This window comes from Haliaeetus leucocephalus, unplaced genomic scaffold, assembly GCF_000737465.1.
Source record: "Haliaeetus leucocephalus isolate CR32 unplaced genomic scaffold, Haliaeetus_leucocephalus-4.0 Scaffold151, whole genome shotgun sequence".
Lineage (NCBI taxonomy): Eukaryota > Metazoa > Chordata > Aves > Accipitriformes > Accipitridae > Haliaeetus > Haliaeetus leucocephalus.
In genome coordinates this window covers 9,185,098-9,202,527 of record NW_010972587.1, presented here as the reverse complement: position 1 = coordinate 9,202,527, position 17,430 = coordinate 9,185,098, and the positions used below count along the sequence as shown (strand labels likewise).

The window sequence follows — 17,430 nt, the reverse complement described above, 5'->3', positions numbered from 1 at the left end:
AGAGGATCATGCAAAAAAATGAAACCTACTCACTCCACAAACTTAGAACTGGTCAGAGCCAAAAATGCTTATTTGTTGCTATGTGAATGTGTTGTGTTTCCAGCACAGGCATTACAACTGAAATACAGAGCTGGATTTAACTTTGGTACAAAAATTCTGGACCAAATGTTGGTTGTAGATTCTTTAATCTTACTGAAAATTTGACCATATGCAAAACAGAAAAAAAAAATCATTTCCACATTCAGTTGACAAGTATTTCTATATGACAACATAATTTTTTAATAGTGAATTCAGAAAAACAGGTATATAGCCAACTGAGTATGTGTCACTGTACTTCCATTTCTTTCTCAAACTATACCGTAAAGTTGTCCTGGTTGTAGTCCTATTTAGTTCTATTACCTCCCTGCCAGATTTCTATGGAATCAAATAAATACGAAAAAGTATTAACTCTAAAAAGCATTAAGCCTTATACGTAGATCTGTACACAGTACTACAAATATCAGCATTTTAGGTTCTCATGACCAGTTAATAGTACATAAATAGATTTAATATTTGTAACAAATACCATCATAGATATTAGTGGCTAACAGTATGGCTGCAAAGACTGAAAATCCATGATTCAGTTTATAGATTCACATATTCAGAAATATCCAGGAAAATAAACATTGTACTTTGCACAAGGGTCAAAAGATAATGCAGTATTTTTTTATTTATAATGACAGACTTCTCTGGATCTTTATCAGTCTATGCTGTGGTGAATTAGAAATTGTCTACTGCACTACCCTTGCCTGCCGTTGGCATTATGAGAGTTAAAACATTTCCCCGTCATTCTATAGCTTTCCCTTTACTGACATTCTTTGTTAATTTTTTTCCTAAGAAAATTCAAACCAGAAAGACAAAGGACATTACTGAAAACTTAATACTACTTGACCTTGTCACATTAGCCCTGGGCATAAGAGAGATATAAATTACAAAGAAGACACAAAAGTAAAAGATATTCACAAAAAAGCAAGCTATAGCTTCCTCTTTCTGCTCCCATTTAAGGCTGTAGCAGGACAGGACACAGATAACCACAGAAACTCTGTCAGAAAACAAGATTTAAGAGACTAGAATAGTTGCAAGTATGCATCAGAGAAAATAAAGATTGCTTTTCTGAACATGAATAGCAGTTACTGCTTGGGATGGTGCAAATCCTGCTGTGCATCTGCCTTTCCCCAGAAAAATTATCATTGATGTTAATCAGAGGTTAGCAGGAAGGAGGGCAAAATAATTAAAAATAAACTTATATCAGTCTAGGTCTTTAAGTAAAGCCCATATTTCTTTTTCATTCTTTAAAAATAAAAATATTTTAGTTTGAAATTTTCATCATATTTCTAAGTAGTAATCAAATATAATGTAGGAAATCTGCCAGTTAGCCACTTGTTTCTTGAACACTCTAGTAGACAGTACTTCTACTATCTTGCCCATGATGCCACATACTCAGAGATAAACTTATCACCAGCAAAGAATTACTGAAAGTGATCAAAAAAATATAGACTGGTAAGGATAGGATGGAGAAAAACACTATACATAAGTATAGCTTTTTCATGACTGACTTATTTCAACATCCAATGACATTTAAATTTATTATGAGGGCTCTGGAAAAGTGGTCAAATTCTCAAAATGTGATGGCTTGCAATGACAGTTAATTCAATTCTTACATCTGAGAAATTAGGTTAAAAATACAGATACCATATATATTTAAGTAGGGAGCACAATACGTATTAAAAAAGCATAGAGCTGACTTTTTAGCATTTCTGTTATAAGCTTTTTAGGAATAGTATGCATCTAGTTGCAAAAACATGGGAGCAACATGTTCACAGAGAATTTGTTTCTGGCCAAACCAGTTTCCTAAAAAAAAGGAATTTTTGCAGATGACTGCATTTTTTTAAATATTAAATTTTTATCTATCACACTTAAGTTATCTTAACGAAAAACAAGAGATAGCAAAAAAAGAACTTTGCCATATTAATGCCATATTAAAACAGAAATTTTAAGAGGGATAGATTTGTCTGTTTTGAAGTTGGGGGCGGGGAGTAACGGCTACCTGAACAGCAGGTAGCTGTACAACTTTTAAATGAAAAAGACATTATCAAGTAAGCTACATAATTAAGTGGGATTACATGTAAATATAAATACCACATGAATTCTTAATACATATTAAATATGTATTAATTTTAGTCCCAGGGGCAAGGTTTTTCACTCCTACACCTAAATCTTTATCCGCAACAGAAAAAAAAGAAAATGTGCCTTTTAAACTAACTTAGCAGTTGCATTCTCCAGCTGCTATAAAATAGAGCACAGGTCTTCACAGTCCCAATTCTGCAGTAACCCAGTCAAGAAGATATCCATCATTGGCTTTGGTCAATTGGACTTTGAGCAAGTATATGCTTTGTATGTGAAAGCCACAATAAAACACTTAATAAAAGCAGTAGTGGTGAAATAGCTGCCATTTTTATATTTGAAGGAGTTAATCACTACCTGTTATATTATAAATCCTTGTTGCTAGATTGTAGGTTTAAAAAAAAATTAATTTTTGGAGTTTTATCTTTGGCAATTTCTGGTTTATAATACAGACAAAGCAACTCAGGAATAAAAAAACCTGTAAATTAGTGTAAGAATTTTCTTTTCACAGTACTTCACTTTTAGAAAGAATACAGATTCACAGCATTGCCATTATATGGGCTTCCTGCAATCAGTAAAAAGGAAATGGCACTCAGTGCACCCTTGAAAAAAATTCACAAAATTGCACTAGCTGTAGGATAAAAGTAAAGAAACAGCTTTTCTTTCAACAGCTTACTCCATTACATTCACTGTTTCTTTAGAACATCGAGTTACTTATGCTATAGCACACACATATGGAGCTGCTTATAAGTGTACATAAAGTGAGTGTAACAGAGCAGGCTACTGAAATGCCAGGAATTTTGAGGCTTTTAATATGCATTTAAGGCTATCTTGTCCTGTTTGCCACAAAGATTTGAGATAAGCTACAGATACATCAAGGAAAGAAAGGGAATTGTCTGGGGAGGAGGTGTGTTTATTTTCAGCACATCAAGTTTGCTGATGCAAAAATATGCTTTCTCCCAGCCCATCAGAAGAAACTCAGTGGACCAAACACTGCATCTCAGCTTGGCCACTGGAAAACCAGAATAAGCACTACAATGGACATTAAAAACTGTAAGATCATGGGATAGGTGAGTGACATAAGGTACATCTACAAGGCCAGTCCAGTACAACCTAGATCCAGAGGCTGCATTCAAGCTATGCCTGAGACCATGCTCCTAAGTTTGTTCTCTCCCTAGCAGGCACATGAGGTCTTCAAGCAGTTTTGCAAACTTTTTATTACACACAGTATAGTTAACCTTAATGTTAACAAAAAACAAACCAGAGAAAGAAGAGGAAACTACAAGAAGATAGAGCCACATTACTGCATGTTCCACAAAAAGCTGAAAGGACAAGAAAAAAACAAGAAAAAAGCAAAGAACATGAATTAAATCAATACCTATGATTCAGAATCTAACACTTAAAAAATGCTCTTGCTAATCACAGGCAGGAAGCACTTTCTCCAAACTCCAGAAAAATTAATAAAAGAACAAAAAAACACCTAAAAGCCCAGTAACTTGAAGATTCGATTCTGTAAATATAGCTAGGTGTTACACTTATGTCTAAGAGTTTACATGCATACTACTTCATTAGAGATGATGCGAAAACAATCTGAAAAGTTATATAAAAATATAGGTTGTATATGATTAGACAATAATAATTTTCCATGAAGGACATTCCTTATAATGGACTCAGTCTTACAGATCTTTTCTCCCACAGGCTCCCAGCTACAGTTGACTCTGCTGAACTAAATGTCATATCGGATGGGATTCATCTATTTAAATGTTGACACCTACATATGAGCTGGTCATTTTGACTGTTAGTAGTCAATGAGGATGATCAGGCACTTGTAGGGTATGACTAGTCTCAAAGGAAATGGCTAAAAATGGCAGATGAATCACACTCTAAAAGCATCTCCTCTTCAGTAACAGAAGAGTGAAGTGACCAGTTAAGAGTGTGTATTCTGTACATTGTGTGCAACAGAGCATATTCTATTTGTTTAGCTGAGATCAATCTTGTTCAGAGCAAAATGGTCACAGTATAGAAAAATAATTAATTTATACTAATTTAAAATTCATTTTAGTACTAACATTGTAAATTATAATATTTTTTCCTTATTTTTTTAGCAGAACTTAAATTGAGAAAAATGGGGTGGGGAAATAACAATTTTGACTCCTGAATATCTGGTTACTCTAACTCTACAGATGTACAGATTAGCTTAGAAAATGAACAGAAAGCTAATTACAGGGTACTTGAGTGAATGATCTAGTTTTATACTGCTTGTCTTGATCCTTCTTCATTTTATACCTTTCAAACTGAACCATACGAGTGAAAAATTAAAGCAAATATGCTTGTTTTGGAGAGCATTAACATATGTATGTAAAAGAAAAACCAGCATTCTCATTTGCCCTTTTTAACTCTAGTAGTTGCACTTAACATAGCCTTCAAAGTCTGTTTTGAATAAGCTAGCTGTGAAATATGAAGTTTGACAGACATACTCTAGCAACAATTGCTAAAGAAAGGAAAAAAAGAAACACCATGGTTTTAATAATGCCACAATGCTCAAAAATTATTTGCATATATATACATAACTTCTAATAGAAAAAAATTACTTTTCATAGTTAATGCTGTTTCAAATTTTCTTAGCTAAACGTAGTCAATGTCATTACTTGTCAACCACATATTTTCAAAGAATATCTGGAAAAGACAGTGATATTTTAACCATACTGAGAATTATACTTTTCAGATAAGTGTTATATTAGTAAATTCCTCCGTATCAGTTTTGTAAGTGGAAGAACGTTTCTTGCTTACCTATTTTGAGACAGCAAAAGAACCTGCAATAGAGGCAACCAATACAAAGAAAGCATTCTCATAGCAGAAATGCTATTGTCATCCAAATATAGTTCTCTTAGGAGAACATGATTTTCCAGTCTTGGAAGCTAAATAGAAAAGAGATGGTTATTTAAAATTAATATAAATTAGAGAAACAACAATGGAATGCTTACCAGATGCTTTTTATAAATCATTACTAAATACAAGCAAACCCCACATTTTGGATATATGTATCATTTCCTTATTGTGTATGTACCAGTTGTCACACATAATTTCTACATATCAGGTGGTAAGTATTTTTTACTGTCTTCTATCTAGTCTGAATAGTCAATGTAAATTTAACAACAACAAAAAAGCCCAACAGCCACAGTCTTACTATTTTATTCATGCAGTTATTTGCTGCGTATTGACAATGATTTTCCTCCCTTGGATTCGTAAGAGAATCATTGTTAGTAAATATGACTGAGTGTACAGTTAGCAAACTACTTTGCTCCTTTAAATGCTGCAGCAAAACCTTCAACTTTTGGAGGATCAGCAAACATAAAGTTAGTCTGAACTATTACTTATACGTAACAATAATAATATTTTGTTACATTTTAAACAAAAAATCTGCATCATATAACACAAACTGAAGACTAGATGCTATGAACAAAGGAGATAAATATAATTACTGAGAGGCCAATTTTAAAAGGACTTAGGAGCAAGAAAACACATAACTGCTAGCCATTTGTATCTTTGAAAAAATCTCCCTCTAACAGGGGAAAAAAAGCCTACCTAAGAGTATGAAATATCCCACAGCAAACAAAGAGCACATGATCAGCATTGTGAAATATATGACTGTTAAGAAAGATGTATGCACTACAGCTACTGAATTCAAAGCTTTTACCTCCTGGAGGTTATTGCCTTGCAACTTCAGGATTTGAAGTAGGCCACAATTCTCAATGCCTTCAATTTGTGTGAGATGATTAAAAGAGCAGTCTAGGTGAATGAGAGTAGGTGCCTCACAAAGACCTTTTGTGCTGATTAACAGATTGTGGTCCACAATTAACTGCTGAAGATTTTTCAATGATTCCAGACCACCTGAAAATTAAAGACTTTAGCTAAATTAAGCCATAATGAAATAAAAGTCTGTTGGTTTTCAAGTACTAAGAAAACTCTGGACTTTCAATATATTTATACTATCTATAGTAACAATTAATATTAGTCCTGTCTAAGGTTTAAAAATAATTACTGTATTTTGACCCTATCAACTCTAGAATGCATACCGTTCACAAATTTCTGGTCCTGTTAACCAAGCAACAATAACAGTTCATAACCCCTTTAGCACTTCTGTTGGAGCAGAACATTCTTTTAGTGATAAACTATATTTACTATGCTTTAAGCACTTTCTAACTGCTACTCAGAACCTATGGGCTCTGTGAAATGCTAACAACCCTCTTAAAATCACCCCTCAGAATGGAAACAGTATTTATGTTTAAAAGTTAATTTTCATTATTTCAATTTTAAAAGTTTGGTTGTTTTTTTTTTTTAAGTTATCAGCAAGGTGAGAACAAATTGTGTTAAAACTTAGACCAGCACCACCTCTATTAAAGAGCATCTTGTTTACGGAATTATGTCACAAAATATTTTTAATGAAGAAATTTATGAAGAAAATTTAGTGCCTTTAAGTATAAAGCTATACTTCTATAGCCATTAGACTCTCAAGTTACTCCTGCCAGCTAGTGTAAGAGCAAGAATGTGTGCCATCTCTAGCCCAAAAAGATGCAATGGAAAAGTTTCCTGTCAGCATCTGTTTCTTTCACAGAATTTTTCCCAAATCATCCTCTTACAACAGCAAAAATCACTCTGTCTTTCCACGGTCTTACACATGCTAGATATTCTGCAATGGCACTGATGCATCTGACTTGCTACAGGTCCAAGCAGTTTTTCTGTACCTCTGTAGTAAAACTCCTTTGAAGGGACATCCTTTACAAAACATATCTAAAATAAGGAATTTCTGAATTTACTTTTCTTTCATGTATTCTTCACATGGTTTTACTTTGTCTCATCTTTAGCTTACCCAAAACTTCCCAAGTTCCCAAAAGGAAGTTGGGTGAGCTTTACAGAGGCGAATGTCTTTGTGATTGTCCTCTGAGAATAAACTGAATTATGAGACCAGAGGCCAGTTTGCACCATAGATTATTGAGAATACAGAGCAGAATTTAAAAAAGAAAATTAACGATAAGGAGAAAACAGAAGTAAAAAATTAAATGCCAAAACTAGTAGCACATTTTTTAAAAAACACCAATCAAATATAGGCCTTTGAATCATAGTAATTCAAAAAAGGAAAGCACCTAGTGGAAATAACACAATCGCCTGATATTGAAGAGATATCATCCTAAATCTAAAACAAATGTCCCATACTGTAACTTCAAAACTGTGCTTTAGGAAATAAATATACAAACCTTTAATTATTCTGAAAGAATTTCAAACATGCCCATGGATATTATCCTGACTGCAAGATCCTGGTCTGTATTTTCTTTTATGCTTGCATAAAATAAAAAAGGAACCAGCACCATCTAGTGGTCTCAAAAAAATTAGTTTCAGACTGTTAAAATTAACAGCTCCCAAGACTTCCTCACGAGAGCAGTCCTTAAATCTCCACTTTTAAGTTATCAGCATAGCAGTACTGGAAAGTTTTAAAGCACTGAATTAGTCTGGAGTGGGACAGAGAGGAGAGACTGCACACACAGTAAGAAAAGGCAAGGAATTAATACAAGATCTGGAAATTTCCTATTCTACATGCTACACAAAGCACCTTTTTAACATCTCCTTCTCCTCATCTGTCTTGTTTAATTAGATCAAATGTCATTCGGAACAGACATGCCAAGGCTACATACAATGGGGTCACAATCTATTCTGGAACTATCAAATGCAGTCCAACAGAAACATATACAAGAGAGTATAATCTAATACAAAGAGATGGTATTTTAATGTTTCTTCTGCACACATGCAAAATTAAAAATAAGCATGAAAGTCTTCTGCACATTTCCAGAAGATACTGTCTGTTTTACATATGATGCAACCAACAATAGCTATAGCAGTATATGGGAAAACGCATTCTGTTGAAAAACATATGGTTTCAGCAAGGTTTGTGGAGAACCTTTATGTAAGTAGCTCTTAGGAATTTGCAAAGTGCAGCTGGGGTCTGTTAGCGAGGGACTCTATCCTACCTATCAATGCAGTCCTGAAGTAACTTCTATGTGTCACAAAGATGAATGATAAGAGAGGAGTGAAAGCTGACAGTGAACATGAAGATGAAAAAACACATAAAAAACCCCACCCAAAACGGAAAGGTGTCTGACAAAAAAAACCTCTACGTGCTTTCTTAAAAAGAGGAGTTCCAAAGGAGCATTTACAATTATCCATGGTTATGCATTGCTATTCGTAGCACTGCCAGGATTTCAGCCAAGATACTATGGCAATACAGACACCCTACAAAAGAGTATTCTCTGATTTAAGTCAAAATGCTACTTTTTGTGTAAGAAAATCTTTAAGTAAAGCATTCATCTTCCAAGGACAAACATATGCACTGAACTTCAGTGTATTACTGACACAATTAATTAATTTGTGATCATGCATTCTTAAGTGGAAAAGCATAATTAAGACATATTTCTCATACTTTTACTGTTATTTTTAAGGGTTTTCTGGCAATTCTAATCTTTTCCCTACTGATGCTATATTTCAATGGGAGGAGAAAAAAAAGAAAAAAGAAATCACAGCGTGCTTGAAGTTTCCTACAGTAAGTTATTAAAACAGAAGTATTATAAACATAAATAAGCCTTACTTCTTAGCAAAAAGCCCCCAGACTTTGTTAAAGCTGAATGAACCGAGAACATTGCACAGCACTGCAGCTTCCAAAATTGCTAAGGGACATCCTGCAAGATTTACGGATGGGAGGGATACATTAACTTCTTAAAACCCATAAATCTATTTTTGTGTATTCTATGCAACTACTTAAAACCAATATGTTATTGTATGAAATAAATCCTGTATTATGCATCTGTTTTAACCAGACATCCTCAAAGCAATTCTGGAGAGGAGAAAGACATTCCAAGCTGATTTTTGTGAACATTTATTTACCCACTCACACTGCACAAAACAGAAAGTACGAGAGGATTTTACTCCACTTGGCCTGTACAAAGGTACTACATTCCACACAGATGCCACATTCCTACATGTCATCCACTAACACTATGTCATTATTACAGCAATCTTGCAGACATTTTTATCAAATGAGATAAATCTGAATAAAAATCTTATCCAGCATTATTGGCCACAAGGATATAGATGAAGCTTCTTTAACCAGTTTATTTTATTGTTCCTCATTAGGGAACTAATACGCTTTTACAGTAAACATTGATATTCCAGCACCTTTGTTCCCAGGTATTATAAATTCTGTTCACAAATACTAACATCCCAAATTTGCACATATTAGCAAAAAATACTAGAAATATCAACGTTAAACCCTCTAAATCTACAGATTTTTTTAAGCTTTCACATTTCTGTTTGCTATGCCCTTGTTATTTATCACAGAATTGCATTATCCATGTTCATACTGTTTCAGTCTCCTTTTTTTTTAACAGTGGAAACCATTTCTTTATATAAATGTCTTATGTGAATGTGTTTCATCTATCTGCTTAATAATTGTCCAGCAGGAAAAAAAAATTAAAAATCTAAATCAAGACAAATAAAATTAAAATAAAAATCTTCTTATCTCCTTTCCATTCCCAGCTCTGCAGTCTTTCCAAGCAACACCTTTAGATTTAGCACAGACTAAGAATACAACCAGAAAATCACCTTTTCAGGTTTCATGTTTCAATTTATACAAAACTGCAGCACATGCAATTTTTTTTCTTGACCAGAAGATTTTATTTCAATGGACAAATCTCTGAAGATTCACCTCTGTTAAGACTATAATACTGAAGTTATATAGTCACCTGTATTTTGGTGGCCTTTACAAATTTCACAGTATGTCATGCACCAAAACCCAAGTCCCTAGAGTATAGAGAGGCTGTTAAATCCAGTTCTGTTCTATCTGCTGTGCTGCCTTCTTGAAGGAAATTTGCTGCTTTCAAGCCTTGAGAGCTCCCTTTCAAGTAATGATCTGGCAATTTACTACTACCTTTTCTCAACTGTTAATGTTGCTTTTGAGGGATCACTAATGGTCTTCCCTCCATACATCATTCTAAAAACAAAAAACTGGCTTCTCCACTTACATACAGCAAAGCTCTTGGTTATTTTCACTGCACTACACTTTCCTGACCTTTTGTCAGTAGAAAATGCCCTGGATCCTGATTACATCTATGCCAAATCTACATAACACAAGGCTCACAATGCAGTATTTTTGGCTTGCCAGAAGCTGACACACAGTATCTTCCCCTTAGGCACTTTACAGTCCCAGCAGCAATTCAAGCAGAGAGGCAAACACTTGTTCACTACATGAAAAATTCCTGGCTGGCCAACAGAAAACATCTGTCTTCTAGCAGAAAGATTTCATGTATTGAGTGGTCTGGGTGCATGTAAATTCTAACTCGTTGACTGCATGCTAAAGGTACACCTGTTGCCTGCCCATTGCTGGACCTGACAAATACAACTGCCTTCGTAAATATAATAGGGGTTGGCACACCTGCTGTGCCTAAACGATTTTGCACGATTTTACCTTAGACTCATTCTTTTTTCCAGCTTTGGGGCAATGAGCAGCAATGAAGAGCCAAAGTGGGAGGGAAATACAGAACAATAGTTTGGAGCCAGAATGGGCAGCATTTTAGTAGAAAGAGAGGCCATGGTCCAGTGTTAGCATGGTTCATAGAGTCAGACAATACAATTTCTATGTAACTACCTACTGTGTCAGTCAGGAACACACTGGAATTCTCTGCAATTGTGAGGTTAGGCTTTATATTAATTTTGTTTCTGCAGATAAACTGAACTCAGGCTACTCACATATCCCAATTGAGTTAGTGCAGGTAATATTAGGGGCCCTTCTAGAAAGATTTTTAGTTCTTTTTGGCTGACAATAGTTATATGACCTGGCAGATGGAATATATGGCAGCAGCTAAGCCATACTACAAATAAATGTGAAGTTGAGTATCTTTTAGAATGCAGGTCTGTTCTAAGTCTGCTTCCTCATTCTCCTTAGGGAATCAGGGCTTAGCAGCTGGCTGGCCCTGAATGCAAGGGAAGTAAAATTCTGAATACAAACAGCACAAATATTGTTATACAAATTAGAATAATTTTTCATTAATTTTCTTACCAATTCGAGTGATTCTATTGTAGGAAAGTTCAAGATTTTGGAGATTTATGCAGCCATCTAAGCCACAAACTGATGAAAGATGGTTCTTATTCAGAATCAGAATACAGAGATTTTCTAGATTTTCACAGTCAATCATCTGAATGTTGTTTTCCTGTAATAAAGGAAAATGAGAATATTAAATAGCACGTAAAGTGAAATCGCAGAATTAAGTGTAAAAATATGGTAGATTGTCATCTTTGCTTTTTTTTATCCTAGACTTCTAGCTAGGAGTAAGGGCATCTCTTATTTTTTTCCATTAGGAAAATAAATTGATGAGTCACAGAAACTGCCTTTTGTGTCCTGTTGCGATAGAACAAAAATACATGTTGAACTTCATTCTGCCTCAGAAAATGTGCATAAGTTGAAACAAAAAGCATAAGGATAATTTAAGGACAGAGTGGTCTTTTCCATATACGCTTTCCTAGCTTCCCAAATCCTGGGAGACTGAACTAGAACTGCATAGAAACCATCAAATTTACTAGACACTAATGAAGACAGCTATGACTTTGCTGGAATCCTATTTACTAGTAGTGAAAATCTGCATTTAGAGGTATTTTGGTCACAAATATTAAGACTGTTCTCAGTTAATGTTCTTCCCCCAAGAGATCTTGCTCTTTTAACATCCCCCTCCCCAGGCCATTTTAGTAATGCTTCCTTGGATTTTTATTTCACTATTTGCTTCCCTTGCTGTTTTCTTCTGGTTTTCACCTGCAGATGCTTAAACAAACAAAACTTAAATTCCCTGCCTTTGTAACAAAGTGATTAAGCCAAAGAGCCTAATTCTTATTCCAGAATTAACATGATGACTAAATTTAGGTGCTACCTTCAGCTGCAGGCATAGATATGTAGAGGTTTCCTTTGGAAGCCGTAACACTGATTCCTGCCCTTGGACAGCCCCTTCAGTTGCATCAGTAAGTTAAAGCAAAGAACTGATATAGCTTAAATGTTAGCTTTTGTATGAACAGAAATGAGGGGCAATATCAAGCAGAAATGAATGCCCAAGAGAAACAAAGGCAGCTGCTTTAGCTATGTGAGAAATACCCATGAAACAATATTGGACTGTTTCAGCTGTCACAAAAGAGGCTGTTTCTTCATTAAGGTTAGCCACATTAGCTGGCACAGCAAAAGTATAAAGTATTATTATTAACAATATATATAATTATTAAGTTATTAATAAAGCATACTTAAAAGTATATCTAAGAGTCTTGTCCTTAACTAAATTATCCTCACATATCCCAGTGAGGCAATCCTGTATATTATTTAAAGTCTAACATTTTAAAATAAAAAAACCCACAAAACCAAAACTGTTCTGTAAGAGACAGTATTTGATCTAAAAAAAATTATATATAAATACCAATCTTAGTAAGACTGGCAACTTAGATATATATTATGACCTTATACTAATACTTTGCTCTTGTATTTTGAGGTACCCAAAATGATCAAATCCCAGAAATTACATTCTGAATAGATAAGAAAACTGAGAAAAGGACACAGGTATTTGAACCTGCCCTATTGCAAAGTTCTAATTACCAGACAGACAACACTCCTTTAACTATAGTTATTATCAGCTCTCTTCTCCGCATTTAATTAAAAACACCAAAACCAACAAAAGCCCCATACTTTGGAAAGAACACCAGTTACTGGGCCAGCAGAAACATTCAAGATTTCTACGAATAATAAAGGCATATTAACTTTCTTGTGAATTGGTGTTGTTAAAACACGTGAAATAAAAAATGTGAACAGAGTTGTTTCATGTAAATCAAGTTCTGGAACCAAGATGCATCACAGAGCAAAACGTTTTCTTTAGTCATTAAACTTACAAGGCCATGTAAGACACTGCGCAGTAGCAAGTACCTAGACATTATGCCTCTAGTGTAACTCACTATACTGTTCCTTGAGCATATATGCGAGTAATTTTAATTAATGTTCAAGGTGTGTACGGCAAAGGACTCTTCCTGCTACCTATTCCTGCTTAAGCTGAGCACCTGTTATGGTGAACAGCATCTGCCCACTCATGAATCAGAAAGACTGAGGTAACGAAGATCTATCACCATGCCATACTAACGCTAATCCTATACTGATACTATCGTGCACTTTTCTTAGTATAGCTTGATTAATTTGCAGGATGTTGCTTTAGTACAATGGAAATTGTTTGATGCAATGCAAATCTGCTGGTATAACTTTGTTCACATATGGGAGTATTTTGTTGATATTCCTATGCTCTTAAGGCACTAAAAGTTATATATTCAGGTGGACACAACTGCATAACCACCTAAGCAGCAAAACTGGCAGTTCTCCCCAGGTTATAGTAAAGAGTCAGATATGCTTAGTACCTCCACATTGATATACTTCAGGTCTTTGCAGTTACTTAGTCCCTCCAGTGCAACTAGTCCACAGCGCCTCAGAGTCAAAACCTGAAGATTTGAACACTCAGATAACGTTGAGAGGCTACAAGCTGGCAAGTCTTCGAGTGTAAGTGTTGTGACCTACATTCATTTATTGATAAATAAAAATTAATTGTTTGTATATTGAACATTCATTGTACAATGTCACATTATGGTTATTTTCTTTAAAAAGTAAGAGAGACCAAAACTACATTATACTAACACTTTAGAAAATGCAAGCAACTAATGTTAATCCTTTCATATAGAAAAGGATGGCAATGATGGGTTTGCTCTGTTAAATGGGAGAAGTTATTATGAAAACAGTCTGTTTGATTTTAACATCGACCTTAAAATAAATAAAACCGATGCTTTGCTAATGACATTGAATTTGAACGGATGGAAGATAAACACTAAGCAAAGCAATTAATAGTGTGAATTGTTTCCCATCACACTATCATAAAGAATGAGTAAGTGCACAAGAACAGACAAAAATAATTCAGACTAAAAAGTGTATGTAGTCAAGTATGTCATCTCAGAGAGGATACCAAAACAAGAGCACAATGCAAGCATACAGTGATAAGTTAGGAATTGGTAAGAAAAGCAAGTCCTGGGAAACAAGAAGTGTTCTTTATGGCAAAACACCATCTATAAGCTGATCAGCAATGTCTTGCTTCTGGAAGAGACTAATCTTCTCAAAATTCTGAAGGGACTAGATGAGCAGGAGCTGGAACATGGACCCTCATACAAAGGCAAAACCATATTAATTTAGCAGAAAATAGGAGCTAGAAGCTCCTGCCTTTTACAGGCTTAAGATACTATCAATTATCTGAAGACTAATACCACACCAGTCTGCTCCACAATGCTCACGGGAATTCAAAAGTCATTCTCATTGCCCTTATTCTGAACTTGTGCAGAGGAACTCTCACTGAGTTCTATATCCTGCTCAACAATAATCTCCTCCTCTTCCAAAACAGCATTCTGCCAACATACCAAAAAAAAAAAAAAAAAAAAGTGATGGTATGGCTTCCCATTTCATTCTAAATCTTCTGTATATTTACCTGCTGCAGAGTACTCCAAGGGCCACTATGAATTATCTTTTGTGTACTTAATGGAGGCATCTTGCTAACTGAACTTTTCCTTGGTCGTTTTTTTTTAGTTGCTTGCTTTCTATGGTTTTCTTCATATATTTTAGACCAAGATTTACATGTGTTCATCCAGTTTATTCTCTTCTTTTCAATATCATCAGGAAGAATTAGGCTACTGGAACACTCAGCTGTATCTTGGATTCTCTGGTTCTCCCAGGTTTCTCTGACTTCCTCATTAGCATCTTTCATTAGAAACACAGTTTCCTTCATTGTTTCAGACTGAGAAAATTGATCTGTGACTTCTCTACTACTAGCATTTGGCTGGACATTTAGTGGACTGCTGCATATATTGTTTGCCTTATTTTCTACCATGTCATTAGCTCCAAAATTAACAGATTCATCCTTTGAAGTATGACTATTTGGAGCTTTATTAAGATCTCTAGTTTGTGAGTAATTTTCTTCTACATGTGTTACTGAATCCATGTATATGTTCTCATTATTTACTCGAGAAGAGTATTCCTTCTCAGAGCCTAGCATGTCTGGTGTTGGTGTCAAATTTCTTTCTGGTGGAATTATCCAATTATTTGTTTCATCCATCATTTCAGTCTGTTTTTCTTTTTGTTCCTCTGCTTGCTTATTTAGTTCCTTCATCTGTTCTCTTATTACTTTTGTATTTTCTGTCTGCTTATCCTTTTCTATGTTTTCTTTGTTGTTTTCTCCACTTTCACTCATTACAGCTTTTGCTTTTTTTTCTCCTAGTTTTCTCTGTTCTTCTCTTCTTATTTCCAGCTGTTTTTCTCTTTCAAGTCTCAGGCCTTCTTTCTTTTTCTCATATTCCTCACGCCTCCTCACCTGTTCCAAATATTCCTGTCTTTCAAGTTCTTCTTGTATCTTTTTTTCCTTTTCTTTCTTTTGCCTATTTTCTTCCATTCGCCTCTTCATTTTTTCCTCTTTTTCTTTCATTTCTCTCTCTATTTCTTCTAGTATTTTCTGCTTCTTTTTTATTTCATCTTTCCATTCTTTTAAGATGGGACTATATTTTTTATGGACTAAAAATGACCTAAATCTAGCTTGGATTTTCACAGCTGCTGTATTCTGTTGTTCTGCCAGGTGTTGTCTTTCTTTTGCCTTTTGCTCTTCCAAGGCCTTTTTCTCCTCTTCCATTTGCAACTGCAGCTTCATGATCATTTCCTAGGCCAAAACAATTAAGATAGACTTCAACCACTTTTAAAATAGGGCGGGTCTTGGCACATATTTATCATTAATAAACAGAATCTGGTGTATTAACTGTTCCAGAATAACATTTATTCTCAAATATATGATAGTAACCTCACAGTCTTTTGACAAAAGCTCACCGTACAACCTTACCTCATGTTGCATCATTTTGTCCCTCCAAGCTTTCTTTTCTTTCTGTAACTGATCTTCTATTGCAGTTTGGTGTTTCTGCACAACAAATTAACCTAAGTCAATATTGTACAAAACCTGGAACATCACAAAACATGCTCTCTCCAACCTCCCCCATCCTCTTGACTTTCCAGCAGTCCACTTTTGCCAATGCCTGAATCAAAATGAGAAACTCACCTGTGTGAGGATCAAAATAAACAAGTGGACACTTGCATTGGTAATGCAGATTTGGTCGTGTACTGAAAGATGCATACCTTCAGAGAGTCAGCATCTTGGTACTGACCCAAACGACTGCCACCTTCCTCTCCAAATTCTGTAGTACTATTGAAGATGAAAACTACACTTATGAAACAACCATTCAAAGTACAGGTAGACAATAGAAACATAACAGAAGCAAACACTCTGAAAGTAGCACGAACAGTCCCTCTTTAACTGCATTGCTATGTTACTGATAATCTTAAAATCTTTCAAACAGGAATTTTGTTCAGTAAAGCTAAAGAATATTTTTTCACTTAAATTGTTTCTCAATGGAAAATAAAAGTTCAAGTCTATTTTCTCAATATTTGCAAATAAATAGTATTTTTCTCCTTGCCCAACATATTCTCAATCAGAAAAAAAAATATCCAAATTATCTGGAATTACATCTGACTGACAATTAGCAGACAGTAAGTACCTAAAAAACAGGAGGTGATCCAGAACCACATAACTCCTGGTGGAACCAAGATAAATCAGTATCAGCCAAATCAGATATACAGGAGAATATGAAGGAACTAGTATAAACAAAGGAGCATACAGTCTCCCAGGTGCCTAAGCACTCTTTTGCACGCATGCTCAGAAGCATGCTATTCAGATAATAGGAGACTAGACAGCTAGATCCTTCTGGAATGGGGAAGTTAGTCTTCATCTTTCACCTCCAAAAAGAGTGCACTAGCAACAGCACTACCACAGTGTCTGTATGGGGACATGCCCCACCTTGCCTAGAGAAAGCAAGCCATTCTACATCCAAAAATGATTCGTGACATCAAAGAGCAGAGGAAGCCTAACCAATTTTGCAGCCTGTTGAAAAAGTAGCTATATCAGACACTGAACTGGCCTTCAGAGATCAAAGGTCTTTTCACTCACTAAGCCCTTCCTTAATTTTGGTGACTTGAATTACCTTGCTGGGACCAAGATGCCAACCTCCTCAGAAAGCTACAAATCAGTTAACTGAAAATGCAGTGTTAATGCATCCCTCAAAACACAAATATTTAGG

At 35.1% G+C, this 17,430-nt stretch overlaps 1 protein-coding gene across 1 annotated transcript in view; it reads right to left on the bottom strand.

Moving 5' to 3' along the window:
* LRRIQ1 (leucine-rich repeats and IQ motif containing 1) overlaps window positions 1-17,430 on the bottom strand; it is a 112,797-nt gene that overhangs the window by 89,352 nt on the left and 6,015 nt on the right. The window contains exons 7-12 of the mRNA XM_010561838.1: window positions 16,143-16,217; window positions 14,748-15,965; window positions 13,639-13,791; window positions 11,267-11,417; window positions 5,861-6,054; window positions 4,954-5,081 (exon numbers count right to left, since the gene is read on the bottom strand). Coding sequence (XP_010560140.1) covers window positions 4,954-5,081; window positions 5,861-6,054; window positions 11,267-11,417; window positions 13,639-13,791; window positions 14,748-15,965; window positions 16,143-16,217 — 1,919 coding nt within the window. The remainder of the gene's footprint in view (window positions 1-4,953; window positions 5,082-5,860; window positions 6,055-11,266; window positions 11,418-13,638; window positions 13,792-14,747; window positions 15,966-16,142; window positions 16,218-17,430) is intronic.